Consider the following 20,544-nt stretch of genomic DNA (forward strand, 5'->3'; position numbering starts at 1 on the left):
ATTAAAGGATGGCCAGGGATACTTCTTTGCTTGCATGAATGAACTGTATTAAAATATTTGTGACGGCATTATGATCCATCTAAGTTTACTGGAAACCTGAGTTTAAACTCTAATTAAAAAAAAAAATGGCGGGGATCCCTGGGTGGCTCAGCAGTTTAGTGCCTGCCTTTGGCCCAGGGCGTGACCCCGGGGTCCCGGGATCGAGTCTCACGTCGGGCTCCCAGCATGGAGCCTGCTTCTCCCTCTGCCTGTGTCTCTGCCTCTCTCTCTCTCTCTCTGTCTATCATAAATAAATAAATAAATATTTTTTTAAAAAGGCTATTTTTAACTTCCTAGAAAGTATCTTCCACTGATGGGAAGGAAATAAGAGGCAGGTCCTAAGTCCATAATTGTGTCAAAATGTGACTCTAAAAATATGACTGACTACAGTATTTTTTTTTTTTTTTTGACTACAGCATTTTTAAGATTTTTTCCTGCTTCGAAACCTTAGGGGTCTTTGAACGGGTGCTGTGCCGCAGCGAGGCTGAGGAAGTTTCCCTGGGAGGAAATATTTATTCAGGAAGATGCACTGAACGGATGAGGTGTCTTACAAACCCCAGGATCCAGCAGCTCTTCGGCAGGACTCACGTGCACATCTGACACTTGCTGGAAGCAGCAGGAGCTACCATCAGATCTCGCCGGCAGCCTCTGAATGTGATAGGACTCAAAGAAAAAAACTCTTGAGTGAGGAATGAGCTCATTTGGGAGTTTCTGCTGCTCGGCAGGCAGCTGCTGGGGACTGCCAATAGGAACAGCTCTGCCTGGAGCCACCCTGGGGCCTGCAGCAGACAGCCCTGTGGGGATGGACCTTGCTGACAAGTACCCTGAATCCTCTCTCACATCCCAGTGTGAGTCACCCACGACTCATGAGAGAAGGTACAGAGGGTGGGATTTTTATATTATTTATATTATATTATATTATATTATATTATATTATATTATATTATATTATATTATTATATTATATTATATTATATTATAATTTCAGTGAAGAGGAAGCATAACAATTTCCAGCAAACTTGCAGTTCTGGAAACTGTGTTGGCTGAGTCCAGCAATAGAAGAGTGTGACTTTGAGCCCCCTCCCCAATGCAGCAGAGGGGAGCAGTGGCACACAAACACAGAACGGGCACTTTGTTGGTTTTTCTCCAATGTCGCAGCCATTCTCCTCTGTGTTGGGTCAGGCTGTCAGAGAACTGTGGGGATGAACGAGGATCACTGGAGGACTCCTCAGGCCATGCTGGGTGTTACCTATGGGTTTTCATCCTAATCCCCACTCTTGGGGGAGACACTGGTTAGAGATCTTGACATCTGTAGGAAGCCAGAGAAAAGCAGTGTCAGGTCTGTGACCTGCAAACACTCCACCCTTCCGTCAGTCCTCAAATCTGTTCTTCACTGCGGTTCTGTGAGGTCTCAGCTCTGCCTGCTAAGACATCATATGTTTCCCCTTCCCTCACACTATGCTTCCATGTCCTTTCCTCAGTGCAGAATTTGTGGGGTGCAGGTGAACCTCGACTAACAGGGAGAGCTTTGTTTCTTCTTTTGCAAGGACAGAATAAGACTTGATTTGTCCTGGGGAAGCCCAGGGAAAAAAAGGGCTTCTTCCCTGCCTGCCAGGCCTCGAAAGAGATGGCCCCGTGTCACCTCCTCCAGTATGGGTTTTGACATTCACCTAGCTTTCCTTAATCAGCAACAGCTTTCAGCTCCTAATGAGCTACCAGACACTCTGGGACTAATTGCCAACTAATTGCCAACACCAGTTTTTTCCCTGTTCCATTTTTATCCAATTGGACCTGTGAGATTTGAGGTCCATGGTGTTTCCTGCATCCTCTCTCCTCATTGAAAGGATTGGAACTGTGCCAAAAATAATATTGCAATAGTGGCTCCCTGGTGTTTTGGAAAGTATAAATATATACCAGCATGTTGGCACCATAGCTAATAAGAGACCAAAGAAAAGTTTTTCAATGATGCTTGAGGGGATACTTCTCACAATTCTCAGCGGAGGAAGTAGGAATCCACAGTTTGGGGCATTGGGATGTCAGTCCGAGAAAGGAATAGAACAAGGCATTTCAGGACAGAAACGATTGTGTAGTAACATTAATATTTTAGTCTCTTTTGATTAGAGGATCTCTGGGTGTCACTGGATTCTAATAGCCGCTTGCTGAGGGCACAAAGAGGAGTAGCCCTTGTTGGGTAATTCTATGTGAGAAAATATTAACTGAAGAAATTATTGAAATTTTATTACTGAAAAATATTCTATGTGAGAAAATATTAACTGAAGAAATTATTGAAATTTTATTACTGTAAAATATTCTATGTGAGAAAATAACACTGAAGATAGTGTTTAGGTCCTCTAGACGAGTGCCAGTCACAAATGATGATTTTAGAAATGTTCTGATGATTCCATGAGCTCTAGTCTTGTTAGTGACGTTACAAAGAGCATGTGAGGAGAGCAAGGCACGCATGTATATGGTCGCTTAAAAAATGGAGGCTAGTACATGCCTCTGGGAGGCAGATAAATAAAATAAAATAGGGCATCACCAACTGAACTGTAACAGGCACAGAGATGGCTTCAAACCAATGCCACAAAGTATGTTTCCTAGAGCCCATGGAATAGGCTCCTTCTCATCCACCATCCCTGAAAGACTGGCCCCTTTGGGAAGTCTTCTCCGGATAATTGAAAAAGAAAGAGCAAATACCTAAGATTCTCTGTCTCTTCCCACATTTAGTTCATTAAACGTCCATTCTCAAATGCCACATGAAACTATTTCCTGGTGACTGCGATATACCAGAAAAGTCTAACAGGTGACAAAAGAGTAAAAGGAGGGGATCCCTGGGTGGCGCAGCGGTTTGGCACCTGCCTTTGGCCCAGGGCGCGATCCTGGAGACCCGGGATTGAATCCCACGTCGGGCTTCCGATGCATGGAGCCTGCTTCTCCTTCTGCCTGTGTCTCTGCCTCTCTCTCTCTCTCTCTCTCTCTCTCTTTCTCTGTGACTATCATAAATAAATAAAAAAAAATTAAAAAAAAGAGTAAAAGTTGTGTCTAACTGAGATGTTTTTCCTTATAGACAGACCCCCTGCTGTCTTTGGACCTCACTATCCAAAAATTGTGTGGACAAAAACCTACTGCATAAGCCTTAGAGATGGGAGCTGAGGAGGTAAATGAATGACATTCCACAGGGACGGTCCTGCTGGTCTTGCTGGCCATCAAGAGATGCATAAAGGACTGTGAAAAGCCAGAGTCAGGGAACCTAAAGGGAAAGCACTCAGAGTTGGCACGAATGAAGGAACTATAACCCGGGGGTGTGGGATCAGCAGTCTGTTGGTCTCTTGAATTTTGAGCTACGTTAGCTAAGGAATTTCATTCTGTAATCCACACTGTGTTTTTATTTTCTTCCATCATTGAGTTGATCTGGATGTTTGCTTATTGCTTATTACTTTATTAAATTCAATAAATTCAAACTTGGTTTTAATTGAATTGAGGGGAAAGCATCTGCCCATCATTTAGTGGAGAAAAATTGCAGGAGCCGAACCCCTCAATGCCAGATGTCGCCAACACAGCAGCGAGTTCTGTTGGAAATCCAGGGAAAATGTGCAGAGATATAATGTCTCATACTGAGGAAAGGTCTCATAGATTGGACGGATTTCTGTCTGAAGTTTAAAACTACAGATAGGGGATCCCTGGGTGGCTCAGTGGTTTAGCCCCTGCCTTTGGCCCAGGGCGGGATCCTGGAGTCTCGGGATCGAGTCCCATGTCGGGCTCTTTGCATGGAGCCTGCTTCTCCCTCTGCCTGTGTCCCTGCCTCTCTCTCTCCTCTCTATGTTTATCATAAATAAATAAATAAATCTTAAAACTACAATTACAACAGAACTCTAAACCACGTTGCTTTTCCTGGCAGAGTGGTATGCAGGTGGGAAAACCAACGACCAGCTTGATTGTGAGAACCTAGATGGTTCTAGAGCTACTTCAGGCAAGTCCCCCTCCAACTTCCCCCTCTCCAGTGGGCCAAACAGGTTGTGGGATTCAATCAGAAGATAAACTGACATCACCACATTATTTTTTTTAAAGATTTTATTTATTTACTCATGAGAGACACAGAGAGAGAGAGAGGCAGGCAGAGGGAGAAGCAGGAGCCACGCAGGGAGCCCAACGTGGGACTCGATCCCGGGACCCCAGAATCATGCCCTGGGCCGAAGGCAGGTGCTAAACCACTGAGCCACCTGGGCTACCCAACACATTATTATCACTAAAAATATGCACAAATAAGAGTTGGGTTTGAATGTTGGTTCAATAGTTTTGTAGAAATGAACTTACAGGGTTAAAAAGAAAATCGTGGTTGGAAATACACTGAACACACATCCAGAAGGTAATGTCAGAAGTAGCCACCACTTCCAGAAGATTCAACAACATGGGGAGCAGAAGCTGACATCTACTGACAATCTACCATGAGCATGTGCTGTGCCACGTGCTTTAACTTCTATAAGGAACTGGGGACGGAGGCGTTGTTAGCATCTTTATGTTACAGATGGGAATGTGGATGCACGGAGGACCACGCAGATGCAGAGCTGAGTAGAGCTGAGATTGTCACACGGGAACTCTGCAGATATTTCTATTCCCTAACTGCTATTCAAAATAGGCAGCGTGAAAAAAATTACCTGGACTTCAGCACTATAAGGGACGCAGGTACGTCACTGGAAGTAGGTGTACTCTGAGTTTTGAAACAGCTCCACAAAGTGACAGGATTGACAGGCCATTCCCTGCGAGCATTTCCCTTTCCTCTTCTTTTGGTTGTTTCTCAATCGTAGTGGGATGAACTACCTGCATCTTTCAGGGTAAATAAATAGCCTGTTCGTTCAATCCTGTTCTCTGTAGGTCAGTCTTGGGGACCAAGCCAACCAAGCTAATTTCTCCCTCCTCTGTCACAGTGTTCCTATTGCTTGGGTTCTCCAACCTTTGAGAAATCCAGCTCGTCCCCTTTGCTGTGTTTCTCTGCCTGTATCTGATTATTCTGAAGGGGAACATCGCCGTTGTCGTTGTCATACGCCTGGATGGCAGTCTCCAAGGACCTATGTACTTCTTCCTGGGGATCCTCTCCATCTCTGAGACATGCTACGTCTTTGTCATCCTGCCCAAGATGCTCATAAATCTGTTGTCTCTGATCAGAACAATCTCATTTATTAACTGTGCTACTCAGATCTTGTTCTTCCTCGGTTTTGCTGTCACTGATTACATGCTGCTCAGGGTCATGGGTTATGACCGCTCTGCTGCCACTTGTCATCCACTTCGGTACCCTACCCTAATGAGCTGGCAGGTATGTAGACAACTGGCAGCCACCTGTGCTGTGATTGTTTTTTTATCCTCATTGACAGGCTCCCGTTTTAGTCTTTGAACTCCCTTTTTGTGGCCCCAATAAAATCAACCACTACTTCTGTGACATCTCCTGGCTTGCCTGTATTGAAACCTATGTCAACGAGCCGGTCGTCCTCATTGGTGGAGTTCTAGCCCTCCTGGTCCCCCTGACTTACATCTGCATCTCTTACTGCTGCATTGTCCATACCATCCTGAAGATCTCACCCTGATGGCAAGCAGAAAGCCTTCTCCACCTGTGTCTCCCACCCCACTGTGGTCATCGTCCACAATGGCTGTGCCTCCTCTGTCTACCTGCGGCCCTCAGCCGAGTTCTCATCTAACAAAGTCAGGCTTGTGACAACGACCTATACAGTTGTGACTCCATTGTTGAGCCCAATGGTTTATAGCCTCAGGAACAAAGATGTCCAGATGGCCATTCAGAAAGTGATTGGCAGAGGAGGATTTTATCCTAAAGCTCTGTGATGAGAATACGTTGCATCCCTGAAAACTTCCTTTCTTGAGGACATAGTGGCAATTACAGAGCTGATGACACTGTCTTCTTCCATTTGCACAGCATAGCATAGCTTCCCAGTGCAAGCTTCCCCAGGGTATTATTTTGGAGAGCATTGTGGAGAGCAGCCGTGAATTTGGGCTGATTGTTAATCAGGTACAAATCTCAAATACTTTTAAAGTTGCACAAGTAAGTATTTTGATTTTTCAGAACACTTAAGAATGATTTTGTTCCATTCCAGGAAGGATAGGTAGAACCTATTGGGTGCTAAATATAGCACTATTTCCCTATTGGGAAAGGTAATTCAGTTTAGATGGTTCAACCATCACAGCTTCTTGGAGATTTAAGAAGATCTTAGTAGGGTCCTTCACAAAAACTGTGGGTAAAATGGAATAAATCTAACTGAAAATTATTACTAAAATGATGAGCCATCCATGTTGCAAAGGATCCAAGGCCATCACTCTCATGCACTATCAATACAGAGCCTCACCTCCAGTATCCCAGCCTCTGACTACTCACTAGGGGCCCAGACACTATTAAATATCCCAATGTGCTATTGAGTCCCAGCTTTGTGCCTCTTCTTCCTTTGGGCCCTAGTTATTATCTCTGGAGATGCACGTCTCCTATCTAATATTTAACTTATGCAGCAGCAATTCAAACCTTTGAAGAGGATAACGTACTTCCCTTTGCAGGACCTTTAACTCCCCTGATGACTCGTTTGACCTTTATGATAACTAGGAGTCTACAGACCCCTCAAAATCTTGGTTATCATTCTCTGGATTATTCTCAAGATATTCCCCATTTTGTTAATAATATTCTTCCAATGACTCATCGGGAAATAGGTGCAACATTCCAGGTGACAGGACAGTCATCTGCCTTGTGCTGGAAGTCAATTTTAGGTCAGTCCAGCTTAGATTTTTTTTCCCCTCACTTTTCCTGGTAATTTCTGTCAATTGTGTGTTCTCCTGTGACTCCAATGTCTTTTAGACTAAAGGATTTCATGTTGTGCATCCACAGTCCTATCCTTACAAAGCCTTTTTTCATTGGTTTAGTTTAGTTGTATTATCCTCTAAAGAAACCTAATACTTTGTATTTTCTCCTTAAATCTCTGCGTTTGACTTTAGGCCAAAATATCCAGATCTTTTCATAGTTCATTTTGTGGGACCCAGGAAATCTAACAAAAATCCCCTATCCCTAGATGAGCAAAGCAGGACTAACTCCATTCTGTGCTACACCCGCCCTCTCATGTAAAACCCCACACATGACCTGCCTATTGCTTAAGACACTCCCTCACCCTAATCTAACTACTAAGCACACTCTTATCGGAAACCAACCCACATAGGAATGCGGGACCTCTAACCACCAAAAAAAAAAAAAAAAAAAAAAAAATGTAAACTCCATCTTTTGCCCGCCAAACCTGCAAGCCAATTCTAACCAGAATGATAGGCTAGTTCAAATGGTTGCTATAGGGTAAATTGTGATTCAATTGGCCACCTGCGTGTGGACCGACATGATGTGCAACTTTCTATGTGTGTTACAATCTCATTGGCCACTGGCCCCTATAACACTGCTGTGCTTCTTAGTCTCGGGGTCCAAGTCCCTGCTCTGCTGTATGGAGTATACAGACCCAATCTCGAGCTTGTAAATAAACCCTCATGTACTTGCATCGGTGTTGGCTCCTTGGTGGTTTCTCGGATTCGCAATCTTGGGCACAACAATTTATGACATTGAGCCTACTGGTTATGTCCCTTGTCACTGCATTCTGTTCCTTCTTCCAGAGCTGAAGGCTAAACGGTTTTTGTTGTGTGTAGAAACACAGTCAACGGTGGCTGCGTGGATTCCAGTGCTGATTTATGCCCAATAAAGAGCACTGGGCTAGGCACACAGGCCTGCCAAGCACCGACTGTGATGGCTCACGTGCTCAGACGTTTCCACCTTCATCGTGGGTACTCCACTAAACAGAATCACCTTCTCCATCTCCAGGAGCTCCGTTTAGGGGTGCTCACCCTCAACTTCTGCTCCATGGGAATCACAGAATATGTGCTCTTCTGCAGCACCTGTGAGCTCTAAAAAAGAAATAGCTCCTCCCTTTCCCAAAGTATGCTCCTGGAAAGGACATCAGATCGGTGGGCAAGCAGACAAGATGATTTGTGACACAGTCGGGATTCCCTGGCCGGCAGCATTATAGTAGGCAGACGGCACAAGCAGGAGCCTGAGGGAGAGTGGATTTCTGAAGTGCAATCAGGAAATCTTTTCAGGTGCTTGGGAAGTGCCCTGTATTGTCACAGAGACCGTGCCACGGTTGTGTTCCCTGTCCAGTCTCTCGTGTCCCCACCACGTACCCCTTACAAGTCATGGTTATGGCAGCGATGCCCCAGAACAACTATATCATTGATAACTGCTCTTAAAGCTCATGTTCTATGCTTTACTGTTCAAGGCTTCCCTTCCTTCTTCATTTCGACAAACCCCCCACTGTGATGAGATTAAGTGGACAGAAGCGGTGCAGTAGGTGAGGTTTCCAGATCCAGAGATGATCCAGAGAAGGCAGTGTCTCCCCTACAAGACTCCCCTTGCTCATCAGACTATTTTTCCAGATTCTACAGTCAGAACTTCAAGCCACTCCACCTGATCACTCTCCTCAGAGTTTCACTTGTCCTTTCTAAATGTTTGCTTATAAAATAAAAGAAGAGATGAGTGTTGTGTGGCAAAACCTCAGCCTTAAAAGCCCAGTGATTCAACTTTTCCAACATTCCTTTTGAAGTTAAATGCTGCTGGAGAAAATCAAGTTAATAAATCAGATCATTACAATAAAATAATAATCAACACTTTCAAATGTAAATTTTTTTACTTTTTTTTCCTGAAAAAAATATCAACCTATGCTTTGCAAAAGCTCTTGCACATATACTCACTTCTACCTAAAACATCAATTTAACGCTCCAGTCCACAGCCCTCTCCCTCAGTCCTTCCAAACACAGTGCCACTCCAGGACACTGTATCATTCTTTACGGGAAAACACCAAGTAGCAGACTGAAATGCCCTATTCCTCTGACCACCGACTTTACAAAGGTACCTACCCCACAATTATTCTAATATTTTTTCCACTCCTGTTCGAGTACAAGGCATCTCCTTCAGAGTTGTCAAATATCAGTCCTTTTCCTACTCCTTGCATTTTGTCTATTCCCTATGTATTGGTGCTCTCCGAATCCCTTTCTATGTAATTAGGGCTTTACCCCCATCCTGGACAAACAGGGTTCAGGATCTGACATTATGTAAATGGACACAAAGTAGGAGTGGGTCTATGTTTTTCAGATTGGATGCTTTCAGCACAGTTATGCCAAAGCACACACACTTTCCCAAATGTTGATATAAAGAGAAGTTGGAGCAGCTCCAAGGAACCCAGACAACTGATCCTAGAGAAAGACTTTTTCATTTCCCCTTGATTCGTGGAGTTTTAGGCAGGAAAGGCAACCTCAGAATAGATATTGGAAAATGAGGGGAGGAATCAACATGCTGATATCAATGCAATAAATTAATACACCAGCTTTCAAACTCTATCCATGATTTATCCTTCCTTCAAATATTTACATACTCACACAGACAAGGATGGTGGTTCTATCTCATTAAATAAAAGATTTTGATTGTGATATTTATATACATTGTAAGTGGCGCTCTCTTTTTTTTTTTCTTTTGGCTCCTCTTCCTACACATTTTTATATTAAAATATATGTGTTTATATATATACCAACATTATATATACATGTATATATACATGTACATTATATATATATGTGTGTGTGTGTGTGTATATACACACACACACACAAAACCTTGAGTAACTTAATGAATATCAATAAGGTAAGTAACAACTCTTGTTCCTACCAAGATGGGTTAATAGAAATTGGATGAGCACTGGGTGTTATTCTATATGTTGACAAATTGAACACCAATAAAAAATAAATTTATAAAAAAAAAAAGAAATTGGAGTTGAACCCCCACCTTAAAAAAATTAAATATTAGGAAAAATATACAAAACAGCAGTTTTCAGGGCACCTGGGTGGTTCAGTGGTTGAGCATCTGCCTTTGACTCAGGTGAGGGTCCTGGGATAAAGTCCTGCATCAGGGTTCCCATGGGGAGCCTGCTTCTCCCTCTGCCTGTGTCTCTGATTCTCTCTCTCTGTGTGTGTCTCTCATGAACAAATAAATAAAATCTTTAAAAACAAAAATAAAACAGTAGTTTTCAGACATTGGACAACAGGCAGCATAGGCCCCCCAGAAAAGAGACCAGACAGATGTATAACATTTCCATTATCATAGAAAGTTGCCTTAAAACAAACACTGGTAAGCCAAAAATGAGGTAAAATGGAATTGCTGGAATATATTCAGTTACTTTAAAAAGACAGTAAAAATGGGATAAAAATGTAAGACCAGAGATTATCCAATTGGATAACAAAAGATCTACTTATATACAGTCTCTAAGGTGACTACTTTGATTATGAACAACAAGTAAGTTGAAGATAAAAAGAAAAAAAAAAAACATACCATGACACCCAAATGAAATATAAGCAGAAGTGACTATACTAATATCAGCTAATAAAATTAACCTTAGAACAAGGGACATTCCTTGAGACAAAGATGTAATTTCAGAATAGTAAAGAGTTCAATCCAGCAAAAAAACATGTGAATCCCAAATGTATATGCATAGAATCACAAAAATTGAAAATTCATTAAGTAAAACTCTGATAAAAAATAATGAGAAACAGATGAACACATAGTTCATTGAGAAGTTCAACACTTTAGTCTCAGTAACTGAAAGAATAAGGATACCTAAAGTAGGGATATAAAATGACTAGGATATACTATATATGTAGCTATAAAATATATAAGGATATAATATAATCAATGTAATATAATATATAAAGATAAAATAAAAATGTAGAAGATTTTAGCAATACTCTTAACCAATATGATCTAATTGATATTTTTGGCATGTTCCATCCCAAAACAGAATGCACATTCTTTTAAAATGTCCAAGGAATAGTTACCAAGATAGACCACATACATAGCCATGAACAAGTCTCGGAATATTTTGTAAGATTTAATTAATATGTAAAGATATGTTCTCTGGTTACAATTAAGTTAAAACTAAAAAACACAAAGATATCTAGAACATATCAATCAGATTATTTACACTTAAATTCCTCCTAAATAGCTGATAGGCCAAAGGGGGGAAAATCACAAAAGAAATTAGAATTATTTTAAACTGAATAAAATGAAAACATGACATATCAAAATTATTTGGAGGCAATTAGAACAGGGTTTAAGGGGAAATGTATAGCATTAAATGCTTATAATACAAAAGAAGAGATCCAAATATATAGGCTAAACTTCCGTCTTAAGAAACAAGAAAAAAGAACTAATTCTAGTAAGTCAAGCAAAAGAAAGGATATTATGTATGTTCTTCACATGATAAAATAGTAAAGAGAAAATCAACAAAACCAATAAAATCAAAGAAATTTTATTGAAAAAAACTTAAAAACTGATAAATCTCTAGGGAAACTGATCAAGATAAAAGAGAGAAGACACAAATTATCAATATTAAGCAATAAGCAAAAGCTACCTTACATGTACTGTAGATATTTATTTATTTATATTTTTATTTATTTATTCATGAGAGACACAGAGAGACAGAGACACGGACAGAGGGAGAAGAAGGCTCCCTGCAGGGAGCTTGATGTGGGACTCGATCCCAGGACCTCGGGGTCATGCCCTGGGCTGAAGGCAGAGGCTCAACCACTGAGCCCCCCAGGCCTCCCTACTGTAGACATTTAAAGAAATATCATGGACAACTTTATGCTAATAAATCTGACAAAATAAATGTCATATTACGTGAAAAACGTAGTTCAAAGCTCACTCCAGAATAAACCAATAACCTGAATATTCCTAAATCTTATTAAAAACAGGCTTTATAGTTTAAAACTTTTTACAAATGAATGTCCCAGTCCAGATTAGTTCAGCAGTTAATTTAAACTAAATATTTAAGGAGAAAGTGGTATGAATACACACTTTCTACACACTTTCTTATGGACTGTTTGTGGTCCCTCAAACTCCTATGTAGAAGCCCCTGACATGTATCTGGACGTGGTCCTTCATGCAGATCAGTAAGGCTGAAGGTGGTTATGTTCTCTCTCCACCACGTGAGCACACAAGAGGGAGCCCATCTGCAAGCCTGGATGAGTCCTCATCAGGAACTGGATTAGCAGGGATCTGGATCTGGGGCTTTGAGCCTCCAAAACGATGAAAAACCAAAAGTCTCTTCAAAACACACTTTTAAGAAAATGAAAGGCCAGCCACCAAGTGGGAGAATGTATTAGTAAAACATGTATCTGAGAAATAATTGCATCTGAGTATAAGAAATAATTGCATCAGGGGATCCCTGGGTGGCTCAGCAGTTTAGCGCCTGCCTTTGGTGTCCCGGGATCGAATCCCAGTCGGGCTCCCAGCATGGAGCCCGCTTCTCCCTCTGCCTGTGTCTCTGCCTCTCTCTCCTCTCTCTATGACTGTCATGAATAAATAATAAAAAATAAAAATAAAAAAATAAAAATAAAAATAAAGAAATAATTGCATCTTAAAGGTTATATATAATTACAAGACAAAAAAAAAAACATCTAGTTTAAAAGTTGGGGGAACTATTTGATCAGACACTTCCACAAGGAAGTTTTCAAAATTTCAAATAATTAAATGAAAAGGTGTTCAACATTAAGACAATAGAAGTTACAGCCCACGTGAGACCATCATATACCCTCCTAGATGACCACGTGAAAAGTTTGGCATTACCAACCATTGAAGAGGCTGTGAACATCTAGAATTCTCACACGTTATGTAGGAATATAGAAGAGTTGGGGTACTTTGGGATATTTGACAATCTTCGTGAACTTAAGCAGAAACTTGTCCTACTGTGTGGTGACAATATCGTAACAAGCCTCATCTCCTGAAGAGACTAAAGTCGACAGTCACAACAAAACTGATTTTAAACATGCACAGTAGCTTTATTGATAAGAGACTAGAAACAGCCTAAATGCCCATCAACTGGTACATAGAGAAACAAAGTGTGTTCTGTCCATACGGTAGACTAGCACTCACCAGGGCCAGGTAACCCATATGCACAACAACATGGAAGGGTCTTCAAAGCATGTGTGGGCTTGTAGCTGGGTGGGTCAGCAGTGGGGCCAGATGCCTGTCCTCAGGCCCCCTATAGGGCTGCAGTCTCACAGATAGCAGGGGGTTCTCTTGGAGCTGCCCGGAGGGTTTTTTTTTTTTTTTTGGTGGGTTTTGTTGGTGGGGGTGCCCCGAGGGGTTTTTGTTGGTGGGTTTTGTTGGTGGCAACTGCACGGGTGGAGCTAGAGGGTACACTGCTACATGGAATAAACCAGACAGAGAGAGAGAGATAACATCTGTGGGGTTGAGGGTCATAGAGAAAGGGGATTAAGAGTCCACTTATTATGATGAGCACTGAGAAATGTAGAGAATTGTTAAATAATAATGTTGTGCACCTGAAAATGACATAACACTGCATGTTAATTATACTTCAATAAAAAAAAATTGGGGATCCCTGGGTGGCACAGCGGTTTGGCGCCTGCCTTTGGCCCAGGGCGCGATCCTGGAGACCCGTGATCGAATCCCACGTTGGGCTCCTGGTGCATGGAGCCTGCTTCTCCCTCTGCCTGTGTCTCTGCCTCTCTCTCTCTCTCTCTCTCTCTCTCTGTGACTATCATAAAAAAATAAAAAAATAAAAAATAAAATATTTTAAGAAACTTAAAGGCATTATGATAAATGAGCCTGACACAAAAGACTACAGATGGTGTGATTCTGCATATATAAATTTCTAGAAAAGGCAAAGCTACAGTGACAAAAAGCCTATCTCTCGCCAGTGGCTAGGTCTAGGGGTATGAGTAAGAGATTTAATGAAAAAAGGCACAATGAAACTTTTGAGGTTGATGGAAATGTTCTACGTAGTGTTGGTTGTTGTTTGACAACTGTACACTTCACTTTTCCAAAATTCAGTACACTTTAAAAAGGTGAAAGTTGTTGAATGGAATTATACTTTACAAAGCTAATTTTAAAAAGCCTAACTGCAATATAAGAAGTGAAAAGTAATCGTTAATAAAATCTATGGTAGGGAAATATAGAAAAGCTTCTTTTTTCATGCTTAACATTTTGAAAACACATGATATGCTTGGGCCACTCATTGGCTTTGAACTTTTGAATCCACAAACAAGTCACTTAAGATAAGGTGATGAGTTTATTTGGATGAACACATGCCAGTGTCTCTGGAAAAATAGACAGATGGGAGGAAGTGAGGAGGGAAGGAGGGGGGCAGGGAGAGAGCGAGCAAATCTCTAAGTCTGTAAGAGGAAAGATGAAACCGAGTTAGCAGAGAAGAAGGAAAAAGAGGTAGAACAGAAACAGTCAGAAGGGAGAGAGAGAAGAACTGGAAGGGCCAAAATGTCAAAATGGGTTCACAATTGCCATCTTCATCTTCTGTGTTCAAAACGTGTATTTAGTCAACCAACCATCCTTTCAACAAATGTGTATTAAGCACCTACTGTGTGACAGACACAGCTGGATGCACAGATGACACGTTGGTAAAACAGACACAAATCTTTGCTCTCATGGACTTTGTATTTTAGTGGAAGAAAAAAAATCTGTCCTCATTTCAAATAATTTTTGGAAAATGTTTAGAACTTATCTGCTGAGCTAGAAGAAGAGGCTGCCTCTTGGGGATATGGTTCTATAGCGCGTTCATGCATGTACGCACACACAGGGGATCGGTACTGGAGGCCGATAGATAAGCAAAGGGCTGAGTGTGGACTGTGAGGCGTGAAGTCATCTCTGCACCCAGGCCTGAAGGGACTCTATAAAATTTTTAATTCCTCAAAGCCACGTCTTCCGCGGGCCCACTTCCTTTGCAAAGTATGGTCTTCTTGAGGGCTGCCTTTACTTCACGGTTCCTCAGACAGTAGATGATGGGGTTGAGCAGGGGGACGATGACAGTGTAGAGCACAGACACCGCTTTGTTGGAGTTATAGGCGTACATGAGCTTGGGGCGGGCATAGGTGAAAAGGGTTGTAGAGTAGAAGAGGATTACAACCGTCAGGTGAGAGGCACAGGTGGAAAACGCCTTTTGGCGGCCCTGTGTAGAAGGGATCCTGATGATGGTGCTGAGAATGGTGGCGTAAGATGCCACCACTACACAAAGGGGGACGGCAATGACCATGAGGGCCAAGAAGAAGTCCACTAGCTCAGCCTGTGAGGAATCCTCACAAGAGACATTGAGGAGCGGAGAAATATCACAAAAGTAGTGATTGATGTGGGGGGTGCCACAGTAGTGGAGTCGGGCTATGAAAACCATCTTAATCATGGCAGTCACGAGCCCACAGAGCCAGCATCCCGCAGCCAATGTACCACACAGCTGGTTGGTCATGATGACTGGATAACGTAGAGGATTACAAATGGCTACATGGCGGTCAAAGGCCATAACAGCAAGGAGGATGTACTCCGTGCAGACAAAGGTCACAAAGAAGTACAGTTGAGTCATGCAGCCATTGAAGGAGATGGTCTTGTCATGGCTGAGGAAGTCGACCAGCATCTTGGGGCTGATGACCGTGACATACCACATCTCCAGGAAGGAGAGGTTGCTCAGGAAGAAGTACATGGGTTTGTGCAACTGTCCATCACTGCGAATGGCCAGGATGATGAGAGCGTTCTCCAGCAGGGTCAGCAGGTAAGCTGCCAGGAACACAAAAAAGAGGAACAGCTGGAAGGCTGGCCGTGTTGGAAATCCCAGGAGAATGAAATGGATGGTCGCTGTATCGTTATCCACTTCCAGAACCTTGGTGATCGTCACTGGCTGTGGGCACAGACAAAATCAGTTTTGTCCAGGCCTGAGCACCAGCCTGTGGTTACTGACATCGATAGAGCCCGCGCCCAGAAAACTCAGCACAATAGAAGTTCTCCTGCCTTTTGACCTTACTTCCTCCTCGTTGGTGATCAGAACCATAGCTTTTGAGCAAAAAACGTACTTTAGGGAGGTTATGTTTTAATTTTTTTTTTTTTCAAATTAAGCCGAGAGAGAGAGAACACATTCAAGGTCCTACAGAAGTGAAATTGGAAACTTATGACTCCCAGTTAGTTCTGTGCCTTTCGAGAACATCTCTGTCGGGCATAGGAGGATGGCCTTCAAACCACCCCTTCGCTATAAGCAAGAAACCCAATCTACTACATATGGAAAGGAGGCAGGCGATTCAGGTGTCCATCCCCCAGGGATAATCTGTATGACTCTGGAGAAGTCTTATAAGCCCACTTACCTGTAACGAAAGAATTCTGCTATTTTGCTTTGTTTCTTTTTTTTTTTTTCCTATTTAACAAGATCAGAAAGCTTGAATGAGGCAATATTTGAGCAAGCACAGGTTTCATAGCACATTTGATATGAATATTCACCAGCTTCTTGGAAAGCAAAACCAAACAGATAACTTAAAAGGTAATGTTTTCTTTGATCCAATCCATTGTATGGAGTCTTGATTAGGAGTTTGGAAAAAACACAGCAAATCACACCTTGGTCTCACTCCAACAAAATGAGCATACGACTTCATTTTCAGAATACTAGTTCTTCTATTTTCAAGGTGGGTATAATATAATTTCATTACATCTGTAAACATCAAATGAGCTTTCAAGTTTAAATAATAGTGAAAGGGAATAGAAGGGAAGGGAGAAGAAATGGGTAGGAAATATCAGAAAGGGAGACAGAACGTGAAGACTCCTAACTCTGGAAAATGAACTAGGGGTCGTAGAAGGGGAGGAGGGGGGTGGGGGTGACTGGGTGATGGGCACTGAGGGGGGCACTTGACGGGATGAGCACCAGGTGTTATTCTGTATGTTGGCAAATTGAACACCAATAAAAAATGAATTTATTATTAAAATAAATAAATAAATAAATAAATAAATAAATAAATAAATAAATAATAAATAATAAATAAAATCCTGTGGACATTTGCTGTGGCCTTTCCAGAATACCCGGCTAATTCTCCCCACTGTCTGCTCCCCCCAAAAAACAAAAAACAAAAACAGAAAAACAAAAAAACCAACGCAGGTCTACGTGGTGGAAACCACAGCCATGGTTAATGAGAAGGGAGGGGACTGTAGGTCCTTCCCAGGGGTATTAGATTAAAGGACACACAAGTTGCTTGAAAATAGTATCAGAAAAAAAACGGAGAACTCCAGTGCCTTATGCGTTCAGTGAGCCTCCTGCATTCCCCTCGCCCCCCGCCCCAGGGTACTGTCTCCTTCCAGGCCAGCTGAGCATCACCCTGCACCTCCCATGCTGCATGTTTCGCCCTCCCCAGACTCTCCCTGGGTCCTATGGCCTGATTCCTCCCTCCCACACTTCTCCAGAACCGGCCTCTCTTGTTCTCTGTTTCCCAACAGCCCTGCTGTGTGCAGGACACGTGGGGCACACCGGGGAAGGCGGTCTGTTTTTCCTGACCTGGACAATGGCTCCCCACGCCATGCTCTGGTCGCTTGCTACGGGCACCTCGCTCTAGGACCCTACAGAAAGGCATAACGGTCACCTCGTAGTTTTCCACGTTAGAGAGGAAAACAGATACGGATAAACCAAAACCACACAATGTCTAATAGTGCAAATTCAACTAATTTGTTTTCTGTTGGAACTCAGCCTTTAATTCACACACACCCACACCCCCATACACACACACACACACACACACACACACCCCAGAATGGCCCCTGCTTGCCATGGCCTAGCATTCATGAGGCAGAGTGGGGATGGTGGAGCTCACAAACAAGGCAAGGTCTGTGAACCCCGAGCTTCTCTCAGCTACTTTCTTCTCTTCTCTGAGTTCGAGAGTCCAACCAGCCTGAAACCTATTAACAAATAGTTGAGGCTTTTCCTCAGCACACCTCTGTCCTGGAAAATGGACACTTGGAATCAACCTGTTTCCAGCTACTGGGGGTGGGGGACAGGGGGGTGACATTTCTGTTTGGGAGGCATGTCTTTGATTCACCGTAATAGGACACCGGTCTCCAGAACCATGTCCCTGGGCTCCTTCCCACTTGCATTTTTATATTCCAGCTAAGAGTAAGGAGGGCATTACACCCAGAAGTCCTGTCTCCCTGGAACCCATCCAGGGTTCCCCACAAATGGGACGATGCAATGTATTATTGTCAGGACTTTAGCATCAGGCACTGTCATTCTCAGAGGAGATGCCTCAGACCTGAAGCTGGAAATGAAGGCAGCGCATGGAATTTAAGACTAAGAATTAGCACATACAGCGAGCGGGGGATGTTCTTACAGGTGCTGTGATCTCCTTCCTGTACTCCCCACAGGAATGTAAGCGTCCAGAGGCAGTACTGCCGGGTACATGAGCACAAGATGAGGATAGGGGGAAAAGGGAAAAGAAGGAAGTATATCGAATCATATCAAAACCATTGGACTAAGCAAGTTTTATCATTTAAGCATGGAATTAGCTTTGTTTTCCAACAGTCAAATAAAAGAGGAAAGGTCAAATAAAGTCAAATAAAAGAGGAAAAGTCAGGGCAGCCCCGGTGGCTCAGCGGTTTAGTGCTGCCTTCTGCCTGGGGTGAGATCCTGGAGACCCGGGATCGAGTCGCGCGTTGGGCTCCCTGCATGGAGCCTGCTTCTCCCTCAGTTTCTCTCTCTCTCTCTCTCTCTCTCTGTCTCTCATGAGTAAATAAATAAAATCTTTAAAAAAGAGTAAAAGTCAAATAAAAGAGGGAAAGAATTGGAGGTACAGTATGATCATATTTGAGCCTCGAAATCCTCCATATACATAACACGTATATATGTGTATGTATATATACGTAGACATATAGAGGTGAATATGTAGTATGCTTTGCCAATAGTCCCACGCAATGTAAATGTAGTGAGGGGTCTAGGTCTCAATCTCCAGAACTAGGTCATCTTAGTCCCATCTTGTGGCTTCCAAGGTCCTTTATTGGGTCCGTCTGACAGAGGAGGAAGAGAGCAAGGCTCAGAGAGTTACAGGCTTTGCTCCAGCAGAAGTTAGGCAGCAGGTGCATCCCTGAGGATACTGTGCTGACTCTATGGCAGCATTTTCACAGCCAGTTGAGGCCTCACGTTTGCATATCACTGTACAATATCCGAAGGAGCATTATTTCATGTGATCCGCACCATAGGGCATTAGCCAGGACAAACATCATGGTGCCCAGTTGACCCAGAGATGACTGTCACCAACTTCCTCTTATGGAACCACGCACAAAGAGAAGTGAAATCTTCTAAGGAGTTGTAAGTCAAAAACCTGCAGGCACCATTACCTTTGCCAGACCCTGTCCTCATTTAATGGAGAAACACACACATACTCACATACCTGTCTTCCACCCCCGGCCCCCCCCCCAACACACATACTCTTTCGTGTTCTCTCATAATCATTCTATTATCTCTGCCATTTTCTCTCTGTCTGTTCCCTAGGTCACTGTACGCGTGAACTCTGCACTTTGCAAGGCATACAGGTGGGCTGATGCATTAAAGGGAGGTATCTTCAGGAGCACACATCCCTGGACAACAGTTCAGACTCAGGCTTATTTTATCTAGAGTGGGTTATTACAGTAGAGTCTTAAAATGATACGACAACCTTTATTACACAATACCTCTTCCTGTGGCTTAATATATACAGGCGATAGACAGATATTGTTGAAGTGGAATGAATGCAGATGTGTACTAAGTTCATTCCCCAGCTATACCCTGTAGCTACTTCCCGCGATAAGCTCAAAGAAGACAACTAGTTTTAAATATCCATAAAACGAAAGCTCCCGAGAATCAGTGATTGAGATAAAAATGATTGTCCGTCATCCCCTGGAAATACCTGAGAGTCTTTTTTCAACCCACCATTTTCCCAGGGATGTAACTTAGGACTCTTCTCCCAGCCTCGTCAGACATGGCCACTTTGGACTGAGAAAAGAGGAGAGACCATGTAGACCAAAAGGAAGAAGACAATATCTCCAAGCTCAAGAGGTGCCGGTTGTGTCTCTGCTCAGCTTGAAGAGGCACAGAATGAGCTATTTGTACTCTGCCTGCCTCCAAGCTACTGGAGGAGCACACACCAACCCCCTCCCACCCACAGGGGACCTCTCTGCAGACACCAGCCCTCAGGAAAGTATTTGGCCTTTCGCCTCGCCTCCCCGAGGGGACCTGGGTGGAATACTAAGGGAAGAGCTGGCAAGCTAAATGGCTCAAGAGAGATCTTAGGCTTGATGCACACGGTCTTCCTCCCTGCCAGACTTTGGGGCAGAGGAAGGTGAGGGGAAGCCTGTGTGTGCATGTGTGTGCACGTGTATTCTCTTTCCGGAAATTGGGCTCACAAATAACAGGATCCTTTATACTTACACATTCTTATACTAGAAGATAGCACTATAACCAAAGTCATTCAGCAGAAAGTCAGAATGGCATTCATGGACTCTTATTTGGGGGCCCAAGTATACACACACACACACACAAACTTCAAACACCTTAGGTGTTATGCACACAAGAACCAGCTCTACACACCTACGCGACTCTCACACATCAGGAACTCAATAGCTAAAGGGACACATAT

General features: G+C 42.9%; 1 protein-coding gene and 1 pseudogene across 1 annotated transcript; one reads left to right on the plus strand and one right to left on the minus strand.

Moving 5' to 3' along the window:
• Positions 1-841: 841 nt before the first annotated feature.
• Positions 842-5,871, plus strand: LOC144307117 (olfactory receptor 10R2-like; annotated as a pseudogene).
• An 8,951-nt stretch (positions 5,872-14,822) lies between these two features.
• OR6Y1 (olfactory receptor family 6 subfamily Y member 1) lies at positions 14,823-15,956 on the minus strand. Its single transcript, XM_077886656.1, has 2 exons — positions 15,930-15,956; positions 14,823-15,806 (listed from the first exon to the last, which is right to left on the minus strand). Exons 1-2 carry the CDS (start codon positions 15,954-15,956, stop codon positions 14,823-14,825), a joined length of 1,011 nt encoding a protein of 336 aa, XP_077742782.1.
• Between the last annotated feature and the right edge of the window lie 4,588 nt (positions 15,957-20,544).

Source organism: Canis aureus, chromosome 38 (assembly GCF_053574225.1).
Source record: "Canis aureus isolate CA01 chromosome 38, VMU_Caureus_v.1.0, whole genome shotgun sequence".
NCBI lineage: Eukaryota > Metazoa > Chordata > Mammalia > Carnivora > Canidae > Canis > Canis aureus.